Consider the following 26,077-nt stretch of genomic DNA (forward strand, 5'->3'; position numbering starts at 1 on the left):
GAAGTGCTCCTCCTCCTGGTTAGAAAGGCTACAGTGCATGTGCAGATTGCCACGTAGTCCACTAGACTGCGCGCGTGTGTGTGTGTGTGTGTGTGTGTGTGTGTCAGTGTGTGGTAAGTGAAAGTTTGTGTGTGTGTGTGTGTGTGTGTGTGTGTGTGTGTGTGTGTGTGTGTGTGTGTGTGTGTGTGTGTGTGTGTGGTGCAAGCCCCAACTTGGTGCTAAAAGAGTAATGGAAACCCAGTATTTATGAAAGTGGAGAAAATATCTAAATTGTCTGTTTCTGTCATTGAGCTTTGAGCTGAACTTGAGCTTATTTGAATAGCCTGAGATTTGTGGACTGAAAGTCTAGTACCAAGCAAAATGTTAAGAGTGCTAATCTAAGAGTGTAAAAGCCTTAAAGGACATTAACAGAAGCAGAGATGTTATGGATTCAGAGTTATGTAATATAAGAATAGTAGATTAGAAGATGTAGACCATGGTTGTTTTCAGAGACGTGTGTGGTCCTGCTTCACTCTGGTGAAATGTCATAATAATGAAATGAAACATATTAGTTATTGGGAAACAAATGGAAACAAAAATGAAAAGTGGAGAAATTAGTATTCACTTATGTTCACAATATTTACTTCAAAAGTGATATAAAGCTGTATTTTCAAAAGGATTTTTTAAGAACTTTAGGAAAAGGAAGGAGCAGAATTGCAGCAAAGTGGATTGTATTGTGATCACTATTGCTTTAATGATAATGATACACGTAGACATTGGCAGCTGTAATTATAGGCTTTACATCCCAAGCAAAATTTTGTGTTGGATTTAGGGTAAATTTAGCATCATGTAATGATGGAGTTCTTTTTTCTTCTCTCTTTACTTAATAATGTGTCTTATGCAGGACGCCTTGTCACTGTTTTCTTTCCCCTCGTGCAACTCAGACATAGATTTATTCAAATTCTTTTAGCTCATTTGAGTGCCCAGAAAATCAGGAATGAAGGTGAGTTCCAGCAACGTGGATAAAAGCCCTCAACTAATTCCTTGCAGATGTGCCTATGAGTTGTGCTGCCCTAACTGGAGAAAAGCATTGTGCACGGAAAATGTTCAGTGACTTATGAGCCGAAAACAGTGACCAGTACAGCTGGTTCTCACTGTCTGTCTGGTGTTCCAGAGAAGAGAAAGGAGGCAACCGGGAAACACATGCACATAGTTTTCGCTCTCTGGAGTAACTGTTGGTATGCATCCTCTAAGCAAAAAACTCACATATTGGCCATGAAAACAAAGGATCCATAGCAGTTATATTTATTTTGATTAGAAACAAATTATACTAAGTTGAAAAAAAATAAAACTACTAGAGGGTTTCTCTGAGGCAAAACAGGAAACACTGCAGAGCAGAAAGATCTGGTGTTTTTTTAGCTTGGAAAACGTTTTGTGGAGTTGGGAATTTTATTTTTAAAACCGATTATTGCTTTTAAGTCTTGGTTGCACAAATGCAGCTACTTGTATGTTGAGGTTAATGAGCCAAAGGCATCGTCATTAGCTTGTGTCTGCATTTAACATTTTATCTTCATCGTTTTATCTTTGACACATTTTTGGGAACTCCCATAACTCCACTTGGTACTGAATCACTCCCACAGCTTACACAACTGAAATGTAAGCTCAGGTGAATGTGAGAGTATACTGTATGTTGCTATTCATTGTGGCAGAACAAAACATCTAGCTTAACTTTGATTTACAGTGGGATTTGATTAGTTTATGCTCCCATTAAAAAGAACCCTTGCTCAGATGTTTAAGTGTTTTAGTCTGCTTTTGTCTTGATTTCTTTCTTAGCTACTGTTTGAGCAGAATGGAACTGCCCATAAATATCCATATTCATTCATAAATTATCCTCACATTGTGATTTCTTTTCCAAAGTTAAATATTCAGTCAGACTAATCTAAGCTGATATAGCTGACTGTAGTCTTATAGTATATTTTTTTCTCATTCAGCTCTCTGCCAGAAGGTGTAAGGACAGTCCATTAAAGGGGCAGAAGCAGACTTTTGATTTATCACCAGTTCAGCCACAGGACTAACAGGGTCAATATGTGGTGCAGGAAAAGTTGAAGAGCCAAACAGATCAGAGCATAGTTAGCAGCTGGATTTAAATGTGTTGTAAAAAAACTCTTCCAAATGTTGCTATTATCATTTTTCATGTTCACAGACAATGGGAAACATCAACTCTTTGTGCTTTTCCAGTATCTGGTTCTTGACACATTTTTTTTTTTTTATCACAGAAAAAAAAAAACTCTGAAAAAAATTAGTAAGATAACGATAATCTGCCACGTCCTAACAACTCCCTCAGATACCGATAAGAAAATGAGACACATCCTTGTGATTTTATTTGCAGTCATCTGCCTCCTAGTGTCAGGATTCTGGAAACTAAAACTTGATAAATTTTTAGTTTTGTTCAGTGCTGTATCTATTAGGAATCTGTAAAGTTGAGATCTTTTTGACTTTAGTAACAGTTTTTGGCACCTTGGTTTTTTGCCTTGAAACTTTGTGATTAGAAAAACAGTAAAAATCTGTCTGACTATTTGCTGTGGTTCAGCAACATCCATCGTGTGGTCAGTTGTGCAGATGTTAGAACTTTATGGTTTCCCAGACGAAGGAAAATGAAAAACGTTGGGTATAGTCTCCCAAGCTTTGCATTATACCCCTGGTGTTAACAGCAGGGCAGTGATTTGATTGGGCAGCAGCAAATGACTTAGATTTATCGGGAGAGGAGCTTGGGGTCAGCAGCCTGCCACCAGACACAGTAATGCAGATATCAGGTATCACCACAGCCTGATTTAGTTTACAGTTCAGAACAGACTAATTATGACTCTATAGAAGGTTGCTGTGAGATGCATGTGATGAGCCTTTCACGTTTTCAGCACAGCTCCAGCAGACAGGATTGAGGCGTGGCTAGGGTGTTGCAGGAGATGGTTTCCCAGGAAAAACTAAAAATGTTACAGGGCCATCAAAGAGTCATGTTTAGGTTTGTGAGATAAATGGATGAGTGTAGACACTTCTGGCATTGTGTGCTGCAATTTAGCTGGGAGTTAATCCATCAGTCAGAAGAAAAGCTATCACGGTGTATTATTAATTTGGCAGAGAAAGAAACAATAAAGTGAATATACTGTACAAAGACTTTCAGAAAGTAGGTCATATTCTTAATGTGCTGTTATAATTGTATCTGTTACTGTGTCTGATTGTTCTTCATAAACTCCCAGAGTGGAAATGTGTTCTTTGTTGTGAAGAAAATAAGCTGCGCTGCATGTCCGAACATCAACCATCTCCCAGACAGCATGCTAATGTTAAGACATCACGTACTCAGTGATTATATGAGAAGCAACAGCAGCTACAGCAGCAGCAAACTTGTATAACGGATACAGAACCTCCAAGAGCTGAACTCCTCCTCCTCATCAACGTCGCGCTGGGCGCATCTGCAAGCTGCAGGATCAGAGCGATATGAGTTTACACGAATACTCTGAAACGTAGCGTTTCTTCTCCGCTCACTGGAAATCCTTCAAAGAGAGGTGAATGATTTCTAAGTGAGAAACAAGTAGTGACAGCAGCTTATTTGAAATAATTGCTTTGTCACCTTAAATCTCATTTAACTGGATTGATGATGGCATTACGCATACTTGGCACGCCATTTTACGCGTATGCGTGCGTCTTTTTATTTGTTTTTATCCTGCAAGCTGCCCAGTCTCAGACAAACCCGGGGACACAACAACGACATAACCCAAGAGCGGCTCTCCGCCAGACTCTACAGTGGTCACACAACGGCAAGGTTTTTAGCATTTTAAGTCAGGGCTCGGAATATCAGCCACCGAGGCGGAGAGGTGCATCTCAGGAGCAAGTGCAGGCGCGACCTGTCACCATCATCCGCGATGGGAACGTGAGACATCCGGACACCCAGAGTCAGCCGGCATCCAACCCGCAGAGCCCTGGCGCATTCCCGCCTCCACTTCAGCGGCTCGTAAGAGGGCAGCAGCATCACCAAGGCCGACCCGATGAGCGCACGGGAACGCAGAGGAGCAACAGAGTCAACGAGACCCAGGAGAGGGTCGCCGTCGATCCGTCTCTGCCAAGGACAGATGACGTGATGGTAGGCGACGATCCCTATGACCCCTACAAGTCCACTGATAGTGATAACCCATACTACAATTATTATGACGTATACGAGAGACCCAGTCCTAGATCGAGACCCGGATATGGCACAAGGTATCATCAGTACGGTAAGAGTGAGGAAAGTGTTCTCAAAATAAAATTCAAATCACTAAAGTGATGTTTATGATGGGGATGTGCTTTAAATCGGTTAATCTCTTTAACTATCTGCATGTGTGTCTTCCATCTGTTACAGGGTTTGCATTTATTTTTTCGTAATTGATGACATATTTTTTCAATTATTTAATGTATATTGTTTGACTTATGTTTACTGTAACACTTTTACTTTATGTCTTATTTAGCTAATTGCACTCTGTGCCCTCTGTGATTTTGTGTGTTACTGTAGGTCTTCCTGACCTAGTACCAGACCCATACTACATTCAAGCCTCTGCTTATGCCCAGAGAGTCCCCATGTACAACCTCAGATGTGCAGCTGAGGAAAACTGTTTGTCAAGGTACAGACTGCTGTCAGGACAAATCCACAGGGAGGAAAAAAAGAAAAGTTTACAGGCGAGTCTGAGAGAGAGCTTTAAGCCATAACAACCACCTAAAGTGTTTGTGGGTGAGGGCAGTGGAAGCATAAGATGAGGTAAAATTAACCGAATCCTGCCACTGATGGTGGTGAGAGGAGGAGTAGTGGATTTTTGTAAAGGTTTAATCATAGTTTGTCTGAGGAGAGAAAGCCCAAATGGTAAACACATTATCAAAAACTAACCCAAACAACCACGTGCCCCCAAACTATTTTCCACCCTCCATTTACACACACGCTGCCTTCACTCAGCTCCAATAAGAGGAGGGGATTTAGCAGGAAAACAATCTTAGTGATGCCATTGTGTCCATATAAGAGTTGTACTTTTTTCTGCACACATATTCTTTCTGCAGCTCAGCCTACAGATCCAGTATTAGAGACTATGACACACGTATGCTGCTAAGGTTCCCTCAGCGAGTCAAGAACCAGGGGACAGCCGACTTCCTCCCCAACAGGCCACGTTACTCCTGGGAGTGGCACAGCTGTCACCAGTGAGTATAATGTCATGTCAGTGCTGCCCACATCACCATCACACAACTTGATGCCCTTAACCCTCTGGAGTCTGATTGATTATAGTTCATTGTACCGAAGTTGTTGTTTTTTTTGTTTGACAGCTTTTAAAATGTTCTTACCCGACATGGGTGGTATAGTTTTTTCAGCACAGTACTTAATAACTAGTATTTAGTAAAGAACAAACCTGTCAGGAACCAAAAAATACTTCAGAGAAGATCACAGGGACCTATAAAATGTTCACATCACTCAGTTCACATTTTACATGCACAAATATAGACAACATTTTCAAGAAATACAACTATAACAGTCTATTTATGTGTAAAGTCATATTTTTTTATATCAGTATTTCCGCAACCATCATTACTTGTATTTAGTAAGTAGTTGTAGTATGGCAACCCCTGTAGAACCACTGCTGTGTTACTTTTGGCCATTTTAGTTCTTTGATATCATCTGAAATATTAGTGCAAGATTAGTTTGTATCATTACTCTTTCAATGATTTCTTTTGCTATTTTTTTAGCCTCAGAACAAATGCAGTAAACCCACTTTGAGTTTTTACAAAATGATGTGAATGAACTTCACATGACCCTTGAATTTAGTTTACTTACAACTGCAAAGCCAGACAGTGTAAAATAAAGTTGTGTGATGGAGGTAACAAGCCAAAGAGGAAAACTGCTGGTAAGTCTGTTGCTTTTATTGAGCTTATGGGAAAGTGCCTAGTTTTTCCTTGGCTCCACATAAACTACCTCAGCCCATAGTTATGTTGTGAAACAAGCAGCCCACTGAGCTACTTCCCAATATGGAGCACATTTGGCAGGAGTCTAATAAACTGCTGAGGTTTACTGTATAGATTTTTTGTCACTGTTTTGAAAGTCAACCGATGAAGAGAACTGTTAAAATCCAGACTGTTTTTGTCTCACTAAGCAAACACTTTTAGAGAGAGGAGTGAAACCAGATTCAGATGACTAACACTACCGGGTTGTTTTCAAAAAGACCCAGATTGATGTGGATCTGGAGCTGTTAAACACTCTGCTGCTGGTCCACAGGCACTACCACAGTATGGATGAGTTCAGCCACTATGACCTGCTGGATGCCACCACTCATCGTTCCGTGGCTGAGGGCCACAAGGCCAGCTTCTGCTTGGAGGACACTTCCTGTGACTATGGATATTACAGACGCTATGCCTGCACTGCACATACCCAGGTGTCAACTCCTAAAAACTTACCTGCAAATGTTTTTACTGGCTTTAAATATTTGTAAACACATAAGTATATTTGAATGGGATAAATCAGAGTGATAACAACACAGAGATTTATTATTCAGTCCAACAGTTCCTCTCAGCTATGTGGGACATTTTCGTGTCTTTCAGTTCATTGTGTTTGTTTTACAGCTTCACTGTTTTGGTTCACAGTTGCTACTTTCATCAGTATCACTTTCAGCTTAACACTAACTGCCCAGCAATACAGACTAAGTAAGCAACTTTACCTGGTAAATAGTGAATTTACTACAGTAGTATTTAATAGCTAAACAGTCTGGTATTTGTAGAGTTGGAGGAGAACAAAAACAGAGGTAAAGGGAGTGTTGGTATTATTGGTATAGAACTCTAAGGGTCTGGAGGTGTTAATTATACTTAATAAATCTCTTTTGTAAGGGACTACATGCAATATTAAACATGTTAAATAATTTTAAATGATAAATGTTGAATTTTATTGCATTGTCCCAAAATAATTTTAAAAGTTAATTTTTACCTGAAGTTAGTGACAGAGCAATATAGTTGGAGGGGAACAAAAACAGACACACAACAACAATTAAAATGACTTATCAATAAAAAAAGACATAATATATGGTAAATAATTACAACCCCAATTAAAAAAAGATGTAAAAAAAATAAATAAAAACAGAATGGAATGATTTGCAAATCTCATCTACCCATATTTTATTCACTGTAGAACTTAAACAACATATCAGATATTGAAACTGAGATATTTTACCATTTCATGCAAATTAGATTATTTTAACTTTGTGGGCAGAAACACATCTCAAAGAAGTTGGAAAAGGGACAACAAAACGCTGGAAAAGTAATACAAAAAAATCAAAAACAAATGGAGGAGCATTTGACGACTAATTAGGTTAACTGGCAACAGGTCAGTAACATGACTGGGTATAAAAGGTGCATAAGGTGCATAAAAGGAGGCAGAGCCTCTCAAATGTAAAGATGGGCAGAAGTTCAACAATCTGTAACAAACTGCTACAAAAAATGTGGAACAATTTCAGAAAAATGTTCCTCAACATAAAATTATGTACAGTATATAATATCATCAAAAGATTCAGAGAATCAAGAGGAATCTCCGTGGTCAAGGGACAAGGCTGGATGTGCATGATCTTTGGGCCCTCAGGTGGCACTGCACTAAAAACAGACATAATTCTCTACTGGACATCACTGCATGGGCTCAGGATCACTTCCAGAAATCACTGTCTGTAAACACAGTTCATTGTGCAATCCACACATGTTAAAACTGTATCATGCAAAGAAAATGTATATGTGAACTTGATCCATATGTGAATATGATTCAGAAATGCCACCGTGTTCTCTGGGCCGAAGCTCATTTAAAATTGTCTGAAACAAAATGGAAAACTGTTCTGTCGTCAAATTAATCAAAATGTGGAAACAATGGACGCTGTGCCCTGCAGTCTAAAGACGAGAGGGACCATCCAGTTTGTTATTAGCGGACAGTTCAAAAGCCTGCTTCTCTGATAGTATGGGGGTGCATTAGTGCCTATGGTGTGGGCAGCCTACACATCTGGAAAGACACAATCAATGCTAAAAAGTACATAGAGGATTTAGAGCAACATATGCTCCCATCCAGACAACATCTCTTTCAGGGAAGGCCTTGCATATTTCAGCAAGAGAATGCTAAACAACATACTGCATCCATCACAACAGCATGGCTTTGCAGGAGAAGAGTCTGGGTGAACTGGTCTGTCTGCAGTCCAGACCTTTCACCAATAGAAAACATTTGGCGCATCATACAACAAAAAATGCTTAGGACTGTTAACCAGCTAGAATCCTGCATCAGAGAAGAATGGGACAATATTCCCCTCCTAAAGCTCTAGAAACTGGTCTCCTCACTTCCCAGACCTTTACAGACAGCTGTTAAAATAAGAGGGGATCCTACACAATGGTTAACATCAACCTCTTCCAACTTTTTTGAGATGTGTTGCTGCCATTAAATTCAAAATGAGCTAATATTTTCCATGAAATTGTAAAATTTCTCATTTTCAACAACTGATATGTTGTGTATGTTCTATTGTGAATAAAAATATAGGTTGATTAGATTTGCAAATCATTGCATCCAGTTTTTACTTATGTTTGACATATTTTCACAATTTTCTAAAATTGGGATTGTAGCATCAGAAACAACAGTGATCAAAACCAACACTAAACACAATCAGTGGTTTCAAAATAAAGAATCTTATAATGAGTTTTCCAATTTGGCTTTAAATATATTAAAAGAATTGCAACTCTTTATGTCATCTAGTTGGGCATTGAACTGGGTTGTAGCTTTCTCAGGGAGCCCTGACTGCCCAAATGCAATGTGATAGAAAAGTACATTACAGTCTCATACAGAAGATGTTTTCAAGGATTTTACAGAGTGCTCTGAATGAAAGTTAACAAAGTCGCATTAGGGAGGATGAGCATGTGAACAATTTTCTAATGTGTTTGTCATATTAACTCTTAAAAGTTGTAATATGTGAGTGTTAATTTCTATACGTGGTCAAACAAATGCAGCAACAACGATAACACAAAATAATTCAAAATCGACCAACTATCTGCTCATGTAAATAAACTTTTTTTTGTTTATTTACAAATGTTTCATTATGCACAATACCAGGACTCAAAATTCATCATTAGTTTTATGTTTTACGCCTGTGCTTTTCTTTGTATCTCATTATATACTCTACGAAAAAAAAAAATGGTTCCTAAATTTCTGAAAGGGACAGAGGAGCTAAGATAAACAAGTGCTCTTTTACTAACACAGATGTCTTTTAGAGAACAGCTGGTTCATTTCTGCTGCCAGGATGATGGTGTTTAAATGATTTCCTGTTTTTCCTGTAAGATGATCCCACCTGTCTCAGTTTCTGATATCGGTTGTTTTGCACATTATTTCTCCTTCCATGTCGCTCCATTTCTCTCTCTTAATTATTAATTTTATTTTGATGGCTGATGTTTTCTTTTTTTCATTTACATTTTGTTGACATCCAAAAAACAATTCTGAGACTGAGCCAGAAATGTAGTTGCAATTATTATTCTTTTAATGTCCTAAATATATGGTCCTTTTCTAATCAATTAGTGTTAGACTGTAATCAGTAACAGTCATGCATACTCAGTTATAATCAGTTATGTAACTAATCAGTTATGCATAAAATATCCTTATCGGTCAAGAAGTTAATATCGTTTTTTATGATGCTGTCCAATGTGCAGGGCCTGAGCCCAGGATGTTATGATACCTACAACGCAGACATCGACTGCCAGTGGATTGACATCACAGATGTGAAACCTGGAAACTATATTCTCAAGGTTTGTTAAAAATACCAGATGTGATTTGAGTTCCTGATGATATATTAAAAACCCCTTTAACAGAGTTAAACTACTTCGAAATCAAATCAACACCTGATTAAAACCTGTGCTGTTACAAATGTATCCTTGCTGCTGTTATTCTTATACTTTAATATATTTTTGATTTTCACCACAGATCAGTGTAAATCCATACTACCAGGTCCCAGAATCAGACTACAGCAACAACAATGTGCGTTGTGAGGTTCAGTATACTGGCAACTACGCCTACGTGTCAGGTTGTCACATGTCAACGTAAGTATTGTGTCTTAGATACCAATTTTTCATTAATGGTGCGCTTGAGCAAAAAAGAATCAAGCCATGCAGTGGGTCATTTTCAGCTCTTATCAGGCCATAATTATAGTTTAGAAGGCAACCTTTGACCTCCTAGTAGGTTTAATACGTTTCTATTTGGCTATACAACTGCAAAATATACTAAGAAGGTTCAGTATGTTTTTATTACAAATTATGATGTGCCCTTACCAACAGAAGTTCACGAATTTTGTCATCTTTCCAGTTTTTGTTATCATCTTCTTACAAATGAGTGTTTTTCACCGTCAGGTATTTGTTTGCAGGATATAGACATCATCAACACACCCACTCCCTCTCTACTCTGTTCACACATGGTTAGTTGGATATTATGCAGGCTTTGTACTAGGGAGCTGGCTGGTATAAATCCACATAATGTCCGTGCCAGCTGACTCGGACGTTTGCTTTCTCACTTAGAGCCCCTTTGGATAAGATCTGGATAAACTCACGATTCCAGTGCATGTCTGAAAATGGCTTAGGTCATTCCTATTTCTGTAATACGTACTGCAGCATCTAGATGTCACCTCAATATCGTATGTCTGGAAGGTGGAAGTTCTACCTACTTAACCATAAGCTGATGAGTATTCGATGCCCCACTGAATGGTGTTATAACAGTTAGATTATCTGAATAATTACAGTATCCTATGTTAATCCTTTTAGTGTTTATATAATGTTTTTTTCCCTTAGATATTAAGAAACATTCACAACAACTCTGTAGAGACGATGAAGAATGGCAATGAAGAGGACTGCATAATAAAGCATAAAAAAATACAATGATTAAGACATACATTATTTTATTATTTTATATATTCCAAATTTTTTTAAAAATCACTCTTAAATGCAAGATAGTTTTAATTTTTCCTTTGCTTGTGTGGAAAAGTGCTTTTTCTCCTTACAAGCATATTTTTTATCTTAACTTTTCCTTGAGATTTTTCATTTTTCTTATTTCTATTGTAATTATACTGTATGTATTTTACTCCACAGTAAATTACTGAGAGACAATACTCAGAGAGTATTTTACAGTGATGTAAAATTATTACTTTTTGGGATTTAAAATAGCTAAATATAAACATAAACCAGCTTGTCCTCATAAATAAGTCAATATAAAATATATCACAATTTTAAAATGAACCAGTAAAATGAACCAAAAAATGTTTTCGTTAAAATTGTATGCAACGGAAGAAATTCTGTTTGATGAAACTTACTTGAATAAACCATTTGTAGTATTGTATCATCTTTTGTCTTGAGTGACTTCTGTGTGCCTGTTCAAACACATACAGCCACCATGCAAAAGTCTAAACAGATGGCAGATTTTTTTTTTTTTCTGTGTCAACATCATAGTAGCATAGTGTTTTTACCGTTCCATATTGGTGAGCATTGCATCTATATCCTCCACACCTGTGGTGTGTAACTGTTATAGATGTGTCATCTAAATACTGAATGACAAATATTTCAAATACTAATATGCCACCCACAGTATTTGAAATATTTGTCATTCAGTATTTAGATGACACATCTATAACAGTTACACACCACAACATAAAATAAGTATTTTTGGAGAAGAAGTGATGATTGTTGAAAACTTTTGTGCATGAATGCCTGTAAACAATAAAAAAAAAAAAATACTACCAGTTTCTGTGGATTGAGCAATCGTGGAACGGTTTCAGCACTAATTATTGGTCTATGGCACTCACTTCACTGGTTATGAAATCTTTTGAAAAACTGCATCAGTCTGCACTCGTGGAGAGTGCAGACCTTGCGTGGCTACTTTTTATCGACTTCTCTGGTTTTAACTGCATCCAGCCTCATGTTTTAGCAGACAGACTGAAAAACATTCATAACATTGAGGCTGGCCTAATTTGCTGGCTGATGTACTTTTTAACTGAAATGTTATAGCGTGTGAGGGTGAATGATATTTTATCAAACACCCTTTTTTTCTCCACTGGATCCCCTCAGGGTTGTGTCCTTTTCCCTCTTTTATTTGTTCTCTACACAAATAAATGCCAAAGCCACGATCCTGGCCTCCACATCATTAAATTTTGTGATGATACTGTTATTGTATCTCTTCTCCGCAGTGATGATTCTGATCATAATTCTCTGTGGCGAAACCAAAAGAGATGTGCATTGATTTTATGAAAACGTCAACTGACATCTCTCCTGTTGAACTGGTACAGCAGTACAGGTATCTGGGGTCTGTGGTTGACAGTAAACTGTAATTTGAGTCCCAGGTGGATGCTGTGTGTAAAAATCTGCTGGCATGGCTTATTGTCTTTTAAACAGAAAAACCGGTTACAGGGTATTGTGAAAGTGTGCAGAAAAATTGCTGGTATACCCATGAATGACCTTCTTATCCTGTATAAGGTCAGGTCCCTGAAGAAAGCCCATTAACCTTGGCTGATTTGACCCATCCCCTATGGGAAGAATTTATCATGTTACCATCCGTGCATAGATACACTTTGCATCGGTGTAAAGGGTCTTTTATTTTTGTAGCTATTAGTTTGATCAATGACAATTAAATAATTATTTGTTGTGTCCTTGTTGTTATGTTCATTTGTGTATTGTTTGATATTATTTGAGCTGCTCAAAGCTACCCTGAACCCTGAACCTTGAACTTAAGTAATATATGTTGAAACAAACCGTTCTTCGTAATACAGACAATGTGTGGACACGTATTTTCCCTATTTTCTCAACAGAAATAAACTCTTCCTCCTCCGCTCCACAAGGGCGCACCACTTAAACGCCGCTCGCCTTCTTTTTATCCACAGATTTTTATCAGGCTGCCAAAGAAACTGGAGTAACCCACCAGCAGTCAGTGTGTGTGAGCGTGTCTATGTGTGTTTGCGTGTGCCATAGTGTAAAATATCAGGTGTAAAACTGTGCGTCTGTGGAGTAAACATGCATCCGGTGAGAGTGTGCATCCCGTCGTTTCGTTCAGAAAACAACTCGGCTGAGAAAGGATACACGGTACGTAGTAAACTGCTCACAAATAACAACTGTACGTCATCTGATCTGCAGCTGTCATCAGTTTTTAATTTCAGGCCGGATTTTTGCTCCTGCAATAGTAATATATCCAGTAATATAATGTTTAACGGAGCAAGCAGCGCAAATGTCACTCTGGACGTGGTTTATGATGCCTCTGATCAGCCGATCACTTAGTCAAAGATTGATAGCTCAGATAAACCGTTTTACAATCTAACGTCGCGTTTAGACTGACTTTTGAATCTGGACCTAATTAAAGAAACACTGGAACTATAAACCAGTCCACCCAGGTCATAACGTTAAATAAGGATCCTTAGCCACCTGACATAGATAGACTGGTAAACGTTCAAGTTTGTCTTCAAACACTAGCCTGGACCCCATATGAACATTAGTAAATATTTTCTTTGCTGTAATTAGTACTCCACTCCATGCTTGCCTTTTACAATCTATTCTTATTATTTAAAAGTTCATCTGGACCTAATATGAAGCTACTAGAAACACATAGAGAGAAATGCATTTATTAAAAACGCTGATTTGTCAAACATCTCCTGTCAGCTTCATAGGAACTGTTACACAAGGACTGGCTATCATGAGGAAGACATGCTTTAAAGACCAGCATTAACAGGAAAAGTGGTTACAGCAAGAAAAATCAGTTTCGATTCAAATAAGCACTTAACTATTTAAGGCAAAACTGAAAAGTCATAAACTTGTCCTTTAAGTCTTTATATAGTAAAATCCTCCCTTAAACATTTCCTAAAAGTTTAACATCAGCAGATTTTACATCAACATTTACATTTAGTCATTTGTCAGACGTTTTTATCGATCTCAAGGGTCTCGAAAATAAATGAATTGTTTATTATACTGCTTCACAGTATTGAATATATATACACTGTTGCTAGTTTATTTTGTACACCATGATAAAACTAATACATTAACCGTCCTGAAAGAAATCTCTCCTTCATTAAAGTTAGAACAATCGGTTTTAGCTTTGCCTCACTAATATAAATGTTCAGGGCAAAAAATTAGGAAAACCTTTCAGTATATCAATCCATTACCACTGTATAAGTTTTCACACCGAGAAAGCTGTTTGTTTTCCAAAAAGTCCTCCTTTTAAAGTGAAAAAGCTTCCTTTTAACAGTGTATACCTCACTGTATGCTATTCATTTCATAGCTAGGATTTCCATTGCATTAAAAGCTCCGCTCTATTTTACAAGAAAAAAGCAACAAATGAGAGAAAAGTCAGAGGAAATGAACAGATTATTGCTTTTTTTTTTTTATTCCTTTCATCTTGCAACGTCTCAGATGAATCATGAAGCGTCTTGCTTGATAGCCAGTGTTGTAGGCTAATGTTTGTGTTTGGTGGCAATAATTTGAAGAAGGCACTTATAAGTTTTTTAAAGAGAATATCTCAGCGAGCAAAACGGGAATGACTGAAAAGGAGCAAATCCTCACAGCCAGGATTTAAACTCATGTTGCTCTGTTGGGAGATGTAGCAGCATGTGTTACATTACCTATCCAGAGTTTCATTAATAACGTTGCCGTCATCCAAGAGTGGATTTCCTACTTTACACAATGTGGATGACAGCAGTGACGTGCTGGCTGTGATTTCAGCATTTTGCGGGAAGTAGAAGACTGTCTGGTTACACTCTATTCTACAACAGCCAGATGTTTCCTGTGAGTAACTAGCACATGTCAACAATAGGTGACACCTCAACAGACTGCGGTTCACTTAGTCACTGTCCGAATGCACTTTTAGCTGATCGACACTGTTGATAAATCATAATTTCTCCAACCAAAAAACTTGTTTCTTTCTTTCTTTTAGGTATTTAAAATTGATGTGGTGGTGAATGGCAGACAACACACTGTAGAGAAGCGCTACAGAGAATTCCATGCTTTGCATAAAATGGTGAGATCAGCTGCATTCCCACAGTTTATGATAATTTTTTATGATCAATTAATGGTGTAGATTATTCAAAAAAGTCTTGTATGGATTTTCCCATATTTTATTTAAACAATGGCAATGGCAACCATTTGAGGAATTTTCTTCTTTTGCAAGGAATTGAACTGTGGAGATACTAAATATTATATAACTAGTCTGACTAGACCGTCGTTAATGCCTTTTCATGTCAGTCTTGTCAATTAATAAACTTGAATTAACACCCTTTTTAATAATATATTAGCATTATAAGTAATTTATCAAATAAAATGTAAACAACTTCCACTAACTTTTTTAGTGCGCAGATTTTCCTACATCATTTCAAACCATTTTGGCTTTTTTGTCTGGACTGGAGGTGAAATTTAGATAATTATTAAAAACCTCAATAGTTACTGCCCTAAAATAATTTATAAACATATCACAACTTCACATATCCCAAGAAATAGGAAGACTATTTTAATCAAATATTTTATTGCATCTTAGTTTTGCATGTAAGTTCATACAAAGTGTTTTACAAATGACAGTTCAAATGACAGAAAAAAAACAATAACTACAAAATGGTTTGTCAATGTCTAAATTGACTGAACAGTGTAAATTACTGAGAGAGTGTAAATTGTATTCACATTATTGTACATCCATCCATTGTGAATTGTGTAATTTGTAATATCTTTGTTTTTCCAATTGAAATGTCTGCATTTAAATATGCATATTATGGTTAACAGATGAGATACAGTTTGTTTTGTTTTTGTTTTGCCATCATAACCTGCTGCTCATTCAGTTTACAACATTCAGGTCATTACTGTACCTAAATCGACTTGCAAACAGCTGTTATTAAGGCTGTAGAATATTTAGGTCTATTTCCTTGTGTCTGTGTCTTCCATGTAAATTCTTTAACAATGTTTCCAAATACTTACAGATGAAAAAGATGATAAAGCCTCCTGAGATCCCTTCAAAACATGTTAGGAACTGGGTTCCCAAAGTCCTAGAGCAGAGGAGGCAAGGTCTGGAGCTCTACTTGCAGGTACCTTATCTTCCTTCACTCCACCTGCTGGGGCCATGTGGCCCACGTACAGCCCAGAGACAATTCTAGACAAAGTCAGAATCATGCAGTCAAAAAGACTTTCTGCCTTTACCAAATAAACATTTTGTCAAACCCAAAGTAAACACATAAACTACAGTACAAATGTAGAACAGTTAAACAAATCCTGGTGCCAAAAACAAGTCATCCAGGCCACTTCAGTTCTGTCCCACCGCTTCATGCACACGTTGCAATTTGCTTTTGTTTTTTCTCTTTTGTCAGACTATAATTATGGAAAATGAGGTTCTTCCAAAGATATTCCTGGATTTCCTGAATATCCGCCATTTTCCTTCAGTGCCAAAAACAGAAAGCTGTGGGTGAGTTTATAATACTGCAGGTTTTCTATACAATTTGTAATATTGTTTTGTATATGTGAGCGTTTGTTCCCAGGCTACAGAAAGGCTGTGTGGCTTAAACTTTTATTTTTGCTTTTTAAGGTCCTTTGATACAGAATCGGAGGAATCAACGTGAGTAGTTTTGACTCCTTTTTCACTGAATTCTATACTGTAAAACATCAAGTCAGTTTCTCATTTTGCACTTTAAACATTCAAACGTCCACCAATATTTGCTCTGCACTTGAACTTTACTCACATACTGCTAAGTCATAAACAGCAGGACCTACAGACCTTCTAACTTCCCTTTTTTTGGACTCTTCAGTAAACTTTCACATCAGCCGGTCATGCTCTTTCTGAGAGACCCCTACCTGCTGCCATCAGCACACGGTGAGTTCAGGCTGCTTTTATCCATTGAACATTATATTCCAATTTTTATGCTAAATTAACTGTAGCAGCAAATATTTGGTTAGATGAATGTCGGCATTACCCATCTTAAAAGCTCCATCTTGTCCTTCGCTTTCAGATGAATTTTCTAATGTTGTGATTGAAGGTGTGATACATGGAGTTTTCTGCCCCGATCTGCAACCAAGGTAGAGCTGCAGAGCTGAATCTCGGGAAGTTTCACTACAAACAAATGCTTCATATTTTCACACAATTTTAGGTGTACATCAGCAACTAATCACCTAACCTCATTTTTTAAAAGCTGATAACAAAACTTCACAATCTTTTTTTATGAAGACGTGCCTACTCAATACATCACTGGCACCACCATTGAAAAAATACAGACGTAATATTGTATTGACCTCACACCCATGGACTTTTACAAATTACTATAGATTGTAATAAGACGAACTTGTAAACAGTTGGTGTCAGCTATTATATGAAGCAAGTTAACTTAAGTGCTTTTATACACGATAGCACTCAGTACCTTGTAATAAATCCAATAGCAGAGGCTTCAACTTCTTCTCTAAGAGACTTTTGCCAGGACAGATTAGTGTTTTTTTGCCTGTAAGGAGAAAGCAGTGGCAGGACCGTAGAGTATGGTCTACAAACAGGGAGGTGCCACTCCCTTTGTAGCACCACCTGTGTGTGTGTGTGTGTGTGTGTGTGTGTGTGTGTGTGTGTGTGTGTGTGTGTGTGTGTGTGTGTGTGTGTGTGTGTGTGTGTGTGTGTGTGTGTGTGTGTGTGTGTGTGTGTGTGTGTGTGTGTGTGTGTGTGTGTGTGTGTGTGTGTGTGTGTGTGTGTGTGTGTGTGTGTGTGTGTGTGTGTGTGTGTCTTTTAATTTGCTTTGAGCTTCCAAATAGTGCCATTAGAGGGAGTACAGTGGGATGACGTGGATGAGTTTTGAAGAGGGTTTTTGCACAATTTTCGTGGAGTTGTCAGCTTGGTGCCACATCATAGGATTTGAGCTTCGTGAGTAGGCTGTGGCGGTGACATCAGCCTCATTTATTGAGCGTCAGCTGTTTGAGAAGGACCATTGAGGTGTTAGTGAGCTGCTAAGAGAGCAGCTGAGTGTGACCAGGTGATGTTCTGGGCACAAAGTCAATTTGAAATGTAACCACAATAGACAGAAATATGTGGCATAACCTTAGAGTGAGCAAAGACATATTGAGCAAAACATGGGTGTCTCAGAAAACATGTTGATGACAATTATAAAAGTGTTATGGGGATTTGTCTGTTGTCCTAGTGTAAATAATGGCAGTTTATATTAATTTACACACGTTCTCTTGTACTTAGACCGCAAAGAAAGAAGTAAGTGCAGCATTTGGAATATAGTATAAGTCTATGCAAAATAATGTTAACTCAAGAAAAACAATTATTCTAATTGTATGTATTTACAAAACCTAAATAATTCTTGTTACTAACCACAGCAGATATGAGCCAGTTAAACTGTCTTCACACCCTGCAATCATACAAGCAGATTTTCACAGCAAGGTTTCAGTTTAAATGTGAATGTACAGGAGTAGTAGAGACTGAGCACTTGCTAAAGGCCAAATATAACACTAATAGCAGTTTTGCATTTAATGTAGAATTTACACATATTAAAGGCCAGTTTTAGTTTTGTTCCTGTTACTCAATGGGATGAAAGTGTTTTGTATCCCAAAGCAAAAAAAGTTAAATACTGTGCAATACGAACTTAAATACAAACAGTGATTCTGTTGTTCCCTGTAAATTGATGGCTGTAAAGCTACAAACCTTCCCCTGTTTGGAACTTTAAATGACTTGTAGTGTATTGTCTGTCACTGATAGTACATGATATCATATGACATGTCCTTTACTACAGCAGTTATAACTACACAATAAATGACTCAGCTAAGCACATTGTTTTTATGTTTTAACAAAGTGAATCGATTCCTAAAGCTCAATACAATAGATTATAGGTATTTATATTGTGTAACATTGTATGTGCTCTGATTATGTGAAAAACATCTATGTGCCGTAATGTCAACCTACACTGAACACTGGAATTCTACTGCAACACTTTAGAGTTTGCGATATTTAAAATACTCATACTAATAAAATTCATTTTTTCCACTAACTTGCCAATCTAATTGATTTTTATTTGAAATATACATGTTTGACATCATACGCTGTTTATTAGAAAAGTTTTGGTTTGAAAACATTTTAAATTAGAGCTGGGCAATAAAATGAAAATGTAACAGAAGTAGTACTAATTGACCAATCTGATCCCATTCACGTCAGTATTCATAAAAACTGTCCCCTCAAAAACACAGAACCGTTCATGAATCAGTCACACTTAGCTTACCATAAATGAACTATGATCTAGTACATCACACAATGCAGACTGTTTAACACAGCAGTGACTTTTAAACAATAGCAAATATGACAGAATCTTGTTGTCAGCAAACATTTAGATTATTAACATAATGCTGTAACAAAATACAGAAAATAATCTGAAATGTCAATATTTCAGAAATATAGAAAATTTAAAACCTTTGATTTCCGGGTAATAGTGTGCCAGAATAGTAACAGTCAAGTAGTGATCACACAAACATCTGCCTGAGACTGTGTGAAATTTGAAACAGTATTTTTGGCCACAGTGATTGCTTTAAAGTTCTCCATGACCAAGTTCATCCTTTAGCCGTTCGTCTTGACTGGTTTCTGCCTGAGGTTCTTTCATGTTGGCGAAGGCAACTTCTCTTGTGAGTTGTTCCAGCGGAGGAAGACCCACCACCAAGTTTCTCAAAGCAATAACTGTCATCAAGAATCTGAAAATAAAAGGACAAATTAGTGGTTGGTTGTGCATTTTCTGTATACGTATATACAGTTCATATCAAAACATGGCAAATTCAAAATACTGACCCCCTCCGTATCGCATAGTACTTCTTCACAGCAAAGCGCTCCAGTCGCTCCAGTGCACCGGCCTCCCTGCGTTTCTTTACTTCCCTCATGCGGCGCTGCCTCTTCAGGAAAAGCTTCACGACTGGATCAGTAGCGTTGACCTCTGACCCTTCGTCATCGTCTGCAGCAATAAGTGGCTGCAGCTCAGGAGGAAGAGGCTCCGTTTCTGTAAAATAAAGTTGTCTACTGAGCATGTGATGAAATGTTTGCATCTGCATTTTATGTAGTTAAAACAGTTTACACTGAAACATGTGCCTTGATATGATAAGGCACATTACCCACACATTTTTTACTATATTTGTATAGAAGCCTTTTACTTCTTTATGCAACTCCTCATGATGTTAGCTGCCTGATGTTAACTTTTTTCACCTGTCCCATTGCGAATGCGCTCCTGGAGCTCAAACAGCTTGGTGAAATTCTCCTGTAGTGCCGCCTCTGTTGTGTTGACGTAGATGTACATGTAGCAAGATGGGGTTTCAGACAATGTGTACACCTTATGGTAGGCCCCAGCAGGTACCTACACATTTATATTCACATTATTGTAAACACCTTAATGGTTAAATAGTACAATGTTAATATTAATTCTGGCATGTAGCTGTACCTTTATCTGCTCACCAAGCTGCAGAGTATAGTTCTTTTTCTCCTCCACTATCTCAACATTCACCTTGCCCTGCAACACTTGGATGCTGGTGTTTCCCAGATCTTCACTCACAAAGTTTTCTAAATGGAGACCTAATGGGTAACATAGGTCAGTTAGCACAGTAAGCATATAAAAAACATCATGACTAGAAAAGACAAGGAGGCATTTGTTACCTGGAAAGTCAGCGATGAAGACAATCTCAGTCTGATTGTCCAAAGTGCCCTCAATTTCCTGGAATTTGGTCCTCCATGGTGAGAGGTCCACCAATAGAGGCATCAGCCATGGGTTTGGTCGGAAAGGTGACCAATCAGCCTTCACAATGTCCACACGGGGATCAAAGATCCTTAGAGAAGAGCCCACAGCAAATTTAAAACTCGCCAGTCCACAATTACTTTATAACGATACTTTACAATATTTGTCTTTTGACAAGTCAGCAGTAATTTTATGAATAGATTTTTTTTGTTCAACAAAAGAATCTCCTACCTTTGCTGGAAACGTTCATTAATGGACACCCAGATGTCAAAGTAAATTTCAGGATCTGAGATATTATAGCGAGGCAGAAGCTGACTGAGGCATGTGGCATACTGCTTCAGCATGTCTCCATGGTCTTTCCATCGACGACTTTGTGTGAAAACCTACAGTAAACACCTAGTAAATACTTCATTGTATATAGGCAAAGCTAAGCTTAAGTCAATGTTATAATTTCTAAAGTAATCAAGAAAGTGTGAATGCAAGTGAAAATGAATAAGTGAGGAAGAATGAAGAAATCATTTTCAAAGTTACAAAGCACTTTTTCCCTAATACAAAAGTAAATGGTGATATCATAATTTGCAATATAAAGGCATTTAACCACGACACTACTTGTCAAATTTACATTAGATGTTTTGCTATGTTACCATGACATATAATTATATAACAAGATAATTAAATAGTGATTTATTGTGACACTCACATACTCTGTGTCTATCAGTGTTTTCCTTGTAACTCACCCCTGGGTTCAAATATCCAATCTCACCAGTTTTCCCATCTTTGTAGGTAATCTTAACATGCTGGTGGCTGCGTGAATGAACCATCATGTCCCATGAGTAGCCATACAAGCCATTGGTCCAATTGTTGTAACCCTGGACAAATACAAAACATGAGGATGAGTCCAAATTAAAAGGAGTAACCTTTCCTTCATGCCTTTCACTCAGCTGATAACATTTATGTTCTATGGACGGTGTAATGTTGTAAAGTACCAACAGAAATGTATGTAACAATTTACTAATGGGTTTATTAATTATGTTTAGATGTAACAAAAATGGAATCCAGATATACCTGTGTGATGAAGTGGGAGTAAGGCAGGAAAAACTGTTCAATTATGTAGAGAATGGTAAATATGGCTCCCAGCTTCTGCCTTAGTCTGAGTTTGGAAGGTTTGGTGACAGGTGGGACCCCTTGGCGTTCAATGCTAGTGGTATGGACCTCGGGGTAAACACAGGAGGTGCTGGACTCAATGTTATGTTTGGTGATTGGCAGGGCTACCCTGAGACATTCTGGGAAATGGGAGAAGAATCTTCTTGGCCAGTCAGGGTAGCAGAAGAGAGGACTGGTGGCCAGCATTGTGTATGGAAACATCCCTGTGGAAGATGAGAAACTCATTGGCAGTGAAATGCAGGGTGAACAGCAACAGGAAATATGTTTTTAAAGCAAAGTGACAGACTAACCAATGCTGAAGAGCTGAGAGTTCATACAGTGGAAGTAGGAGACAAAGAAAAATGCGTAAGGTCGTGTGATGTCAAAAAACAGGAGATAACCAGCAGTCAGATCTAGAACAAGGCCGCCTCCATGCACGACCACCAGACTAACAAACTCAACAGGAAGAATCACTCTGAAAAATTATGTGTTAAAGGATTAGAAAAGTTAACAGTCAGTGATTAAAAGCCAAAATATATGTGGACTGTGCTGGTGGAAAGTACGTACTTGAAAGGATCAAAAAGCCAATGGTGTGCCAAATATGACATGGAGTATCCCTCCACCCAGTCAGCATCCAACTTTTTGATTCCAGCGATGAAGTATACAATAAGTATCTTTGAGGTGGAACAAACAAGCATTTTAGATTAGATGTACCCATGTCATGTTAAATATGTCATGAAATAATGTCTTACGTTTGACCAAAAAACAAGAGAAGTTACTGATGCACAAACCTGAACCCTCAACACAGTATAATTCCACAGCGGCACATGGGCATTTCTTATAGAAGGCCTACGTAATCCATCAATTGACCTACAAATAGACACAATCTTAAATGTCTCTCTCTGTAATGGTCACACATATCAGAGGACAGAAATCCATAATCACGCACACTGACACAGAACAACAAACATTATCTCACCAATATCTGTTCCCATCCATGAGTGTGAGCTGAAATCCAATGAGGCCATACAGGTAGGAGTGATTGTTCCAGGCCGTTTTGTCCAGAAAAAAGATGTACCAGTACGTTGAGATGAACATAAGGCAGGAGAGACGGTAACAACAGCCAAGCATGATGCCCAAGGCCCCTTTAATTAAACACATAATCGCAAATTAGTTACGATAAAATAAATTCAGTTGTTGTTACTACCTATTCATTATTTTTACATAGAAATATCTGTTAACTAGTCACTGCTGAGCCATACATATTTTGGCAAAACAATATTAAAATGTCCTCTGCGGCTCAGGCCGGCAATATAAAGGGGGTGGCAAAGAATGCCTTATGAAACTCGTTATGGAGTTTGACCTGTACTTGGGTTCTAAGGGTCGGCATATCTCAGTCTCTACTGGTTGGACTTTGACCAATAAGTCTCTGATATCTCCGGCATTATGGAAGTAAGGGCTTCTTTAAAGCTGAGCAAAAGTAACAAAGTTGCACAAAATTCTATACAACCACATAATAGAAAGTCACTGAACATCATGTATATGCATATGGAAAAGAGCAGCAGCACGCTAAGGTTCCGGGTTTAAACCAGTGGAGTTTGCATGATCTCCCTATGCCTACATGGGTTACTCCAGTTCTGCAGGTTAACTTGTAACTTGGTGACTTCAAATTGCCTCTGCTTTTTCTCTGTGAGCGTAATTGGTATCTGTCTCAGTCTGTCAGCCCTGTGATAAGCTGATGACCTCTCCAGGGTATGCCCCACCTCTTACTCAATCTCCAACTGGACTGGCTCCAACAAACCCCATGAAAGGATAAGATAAGCTAATGCATGTCTGGATGTATATGAATATTCAGTGTCTGTTGCTATGTCTGGGATTCTTATGGCCACTTTTTGTATAAGTTTGATGCACTGTAATGAACATTACAATATGTATGTTAGTATTATGTTGCATGTGACAAATACAATGTACAAAGAGGGTGGTAAACTAGAATTGTCATTTATGAACTAAAAAAACATTTGATTTTTTTGTGTAAACATATGCAATAATTTGCATTTACTAGTCTTTCGTAATAGTAAAATGTATATTCTGAGACCTTGACCTGATGGTCAAACAATCACACGAAACAAACTTTTCTGACTGTGATGTTTTGTAAATAAAATTACAAAATTGGTTGTTTCATTGTTTTCTTACATGGTATTTGTCACATGCAACATGATACTAATCATCACAGAAAATCACCCACAGACAGTTTTAAATATACTGCATTAGCTTAAACTCAAGAAAAAGTGAGGGCCACTTTCTTCTTCAAGCCTTTGGGATGTGAAATGTTCAACCTCAAATCTGTTGGAAATGAGCATTAAACATAAATAAAGGAGTCCTACCGAGACCTACCGAGAAACATTACCACATACACCAAGTACATCCAATCCAGTGGCAGTGGCTGTAAGAAATTGAAAAGGGGAAAGCGGCACACAGGGGCCCCATCTAGGTATTTGTAGTCCAAGTGACTGAGGCCACGTTCCTGTGTTATGTCGATAGCCATCAGTAAACCTGCATGAAAGGCACATGATTGAGAATAAATTTACTATTGTCCAACCTATACACTGAGCAAACACTGTAAATACACTGAGCAAATTACTACTAGCTAGATTACCAAACAAGCAGCGGAAGATGCCCAGAGATGCCGGGTCAGTGGGACGGTTCAGGAGGATCACAACACTTTGCCAGGAGGTCAGATCCTCTCTCTTGAACCCAAAGATCTGCTCCATCTTGGTTTGGGTGTTTGGTTTCTCTTTTTTAGGAGATGCCTCTTTCTTTGCAGTTTGTTCCTCTCCAGTACTGCTCACATGAGCACCTTTAGGTTTGACAACACCACGAATATAATACAATATAGTTTTATTTTATTAATGAGAGCAAGCGAATTGTGCATTAAACAAAATACAAATATATATCGTGCTTGATATAGAACACATGAAATTCCCAGAAAGATTTACGAAACATTCATATTTAACCCTCCCACCAAAACACTGCTATAGTTTACGATTACAGCTTATCCGTGGTTAAATTGTGGCACGAACTGCTTATTACAACGGCCAAACAAACAGCGCCACACTCACTTATAACAGCCTCACCTGCTGTTGCGTCTCTGGCCTCCATGTTATGAACTATTCAGATTTAAACGGGTTTTCTGTATAGGGGTGTCTCTGTGCTCTCCCTGCCCCAGGTGGAGCTGGTCAATGAAACGGACAAAGTTACGTGTCACAGCTACACAGAAACACACACAAACTGTTCCGGGAACAGCCAGCAGGAGGTGGATGGCTGCGAAGGGATTGGAATGTTGTGAAAGAGGTCCTTGTTTTTCATTGGTTGATTAATCTATTACCACGCCCACCAGCGTATGCGCGTTTAACGTCATATCCGGCTGACGGAACGTTCTGCACGGTGCCTTTTGTTTTGTTACTTAGATGTGTCAACAATTTCAGTAAACAAACAAAAAAAACTTTTCAGCAGTCATAAACGAGGGCATAACAGTCAGACCGAAAGTATTTTTTTTGTAATACAAGAAAAGTGTTATTCAGGCAAAACAAGCAAATGTAGTAAAGTTACTTTTTGTGATTATGTGTGAGAAAACTGCAATACTACAAGATATGGGATACAGGAATGCTGTACAGTGATCACGCATGACATGGGGGAATTACTCAGGATTTTATTTTATTTTCTAATTTTATTACATTTTATTACTGAAGACACATGGCAGCATCTAATTTTTTAAATTTAAATGTTATTTATTTCCATAGATTCTATTCATTGAGGTTTTATGTGGGCAAGGTGCTCAGGCTGTTGTGGGCGTATGAGAAAGGTGATAATGTGGAGAAACATGAAATACCTGTGTAGAATGATTGAAGGCAGTGGCATTGTCTCATTCAGTCAGGCAGGCATATGCAACATGAGGGGAGCATGTTGTCTACAGTCTATCAAGAGAGTTGCCATTGTACAGAATGTGCAGAAAAGACATCTCTGACCTAATTTAGGATATAGTTTAGTTTAGTCCAATCACATTTAAACTCAAAGAAAATGTACTTTTTAGGAACCAAAATAAACCATTTGTACGCAATGGTTACATTATCATTTTTTGGTTTAAATCTCAGACGTTTAAATATAATTTTGATTAAAGTGTGTATTAGGCTAAGGTTCCACAGTTATCTAAAACC

At 38.0% G+C, this 26,077-nt stretch overlaps 3 protein-coding genes across 4 annotated transcripts; 2 read left to right on the plus strand and 1 right to left on the minus strand.

Moving 5' to 3' along the window:
- Positions 1 to 3,419: 3,419 nt before the first annotated feature.
- On the plus strand, positions 3,420 to 11,365 carry loxa (lysyl oxidase a). Its single transcript, XM_067484794.1, has 7 exons — positions 3,420 to 4,244; positions 4,520 to 4,628; positions 5,056 to 5,193; positions 6,260 to 6,416; positions 9,697 to 9,792; positions 9,968 to 10,083; positions 10,825 to 11,365. Exons 1-7 carry the CDS (start codon positions 3,629 to 3,631, stop codon positions 10,829 to 10,831), a joined length of 1,239 nt encoding a protein of 412 aa, XP_067340895.1. The 5' UTR covers positions 3,420 to 3,628; the 3' UTR covers positions 10,832 to 11,365.
- A 1,524-nt stretch (positions 11,366 to 12,889) lies between these two features.
- On the plus strand, positions 12,890 to 19,005 carry snx24 (sorting nexin 24). Its single transcript, XM_067484022.1, has 7 exons — positions 12,890 to 13,101; positions 14,939 to 15,022; positions 15,969 to 16,073; positions 16,353 to 16,447; positions 16,568 to 16,597; positions 16,788 to 16,852; positions 16,989 to 19,005. Exons 1-7 carry the CDS (start codon positions 13,033 to 13,035, stop codon positions 17,057 to 17,059), a joined length of 519 nt encoding a protein of 172 aa, XP_067340123.1. The 5' UTR covers positions 12,890 to 13,032; the 3' UTR covers positions 17,060 to 19,005.
- On the minus strand, positions 19,006 to 25,179 carry ggcx (gamma-glutamyl carboxylase). Of its 2 annotated transcripts, none has more exons than XM_067484017.1 (15): positions 24,983 to 25,179; positions 24,520 to 24,720; positions 24,258 to 24,416; positions 22,843 to 23,008; positions 22,655 to 22,733; positions 22,431 to 22,537; positions 22,175 to 22,338; positions 21,786 to 22,087; positions 21,458 to 21,589; positions 20,952 to 21,103; positions 20,642 to 20,811; positions 20,430 to 20,560; positions 20,198 to 20,345; positions 19,790 to 19,994; positions 19,006 to 19,695 (listed from the first exon to the last, which is right to left on the minus strand). In XM_067484017.1, the coding sequence occupies exons 1-15, from the start codon at positions 25,020 to 25,022 to the stop codon at positions 19,536 to 19,538; spliced, it is 2,316 nt and encodes a 771-aa protein (XP_067340118.1). In that variant the 5' UTR covers positions 25,023 to 25,179; the 3' UTR covers positions 19,006 to 19,535. The 2 variants fall into 2 exon arrangements, with proteins under 2 accessions (XP_067340118.1, XP_067340119.1); XM_067484018.1 differs by having other exon boundaries at positions 24,998 to 25,178.
- Positions 25,180 to 26,077: the final 898 nt, after the last annotated feature.

The sequence above is a fragment of the Channa argus genome, chromosome 18 (assembly GCF_033026475.1).
Source record: "Channa argus isolate prfri chromosome 18, Channa argus male v1.0, whole genome shotgun sequence".
Taxonomy (NCBI): Eukaryota; Metazoa; Chordata; class Actinopteri; order Anabantiformes; family Channidae; genus Channa; species Channa argus.

Bases quoted from the DNA above. Each gene is read 5' to 3' on its own strand.
- loxa (XM_067484794.1), top strand. From the start codon at position 3,629: ATGATGGCATTACGCATACTTGGCACGCCATTTTACGCGTATGCGTGC. The intron at 4,245-4,519 runs GTAAGAGTGAGG...GTGTTACTGTAG, and splicing joins CACAAGGTATCATCAGTACG to GTCTTCCTGACCTAGTACCA. The intron at 5,194-6,259 runs GTGAGTATAATG...GCTGGTCCACAG, and splicing joins GAGTGGCACAGCTGTCACCA to GCACTACCACAGTATGGATG.
- snx24 (XM_067484022.1), top strand. From the start codon at position 13,033: ATGCATCCGGTGAGAGTGTGCATCCCGTCGTTTCGTTCAGAAAACAAC. The intron at 15,023-15,968 runs GTGAGATCAGCT...AAATACTTACAG, and splicing joins TCCATGCTTTGCATAAAATG to ATGAAAAAGATGATAAAGCC. The intron at 16,853-16,988 runs GTGAGTTCAGGC...CTTCGCTTTCAG, and splicing joins CCTGCTGCCATCAGCACACG to ATGAATTTTCTAATGTTGTG.
- ggcx (XM_067484017.1), bottom strand. From the start codon at position 25,022: ATGGAGGCCAGAGACGCAACAGCAGGTGAGGCTGTTATAA. The intron at 24,417-24,519 runs GTAATCTAGCTA...CCTTTCATGCAG, and splicing joins CATCTTCCGCTGCTTGTTTG to GTTTACTGATGGCTATCGAC. The intron at 19,995-20,197 runs GTGAAAAAAGTT...TTTATTTTACAG, and splicing joins GCGCATTCGCAATGGGACAG to AAACGGAGCCTCTTCCTCCT.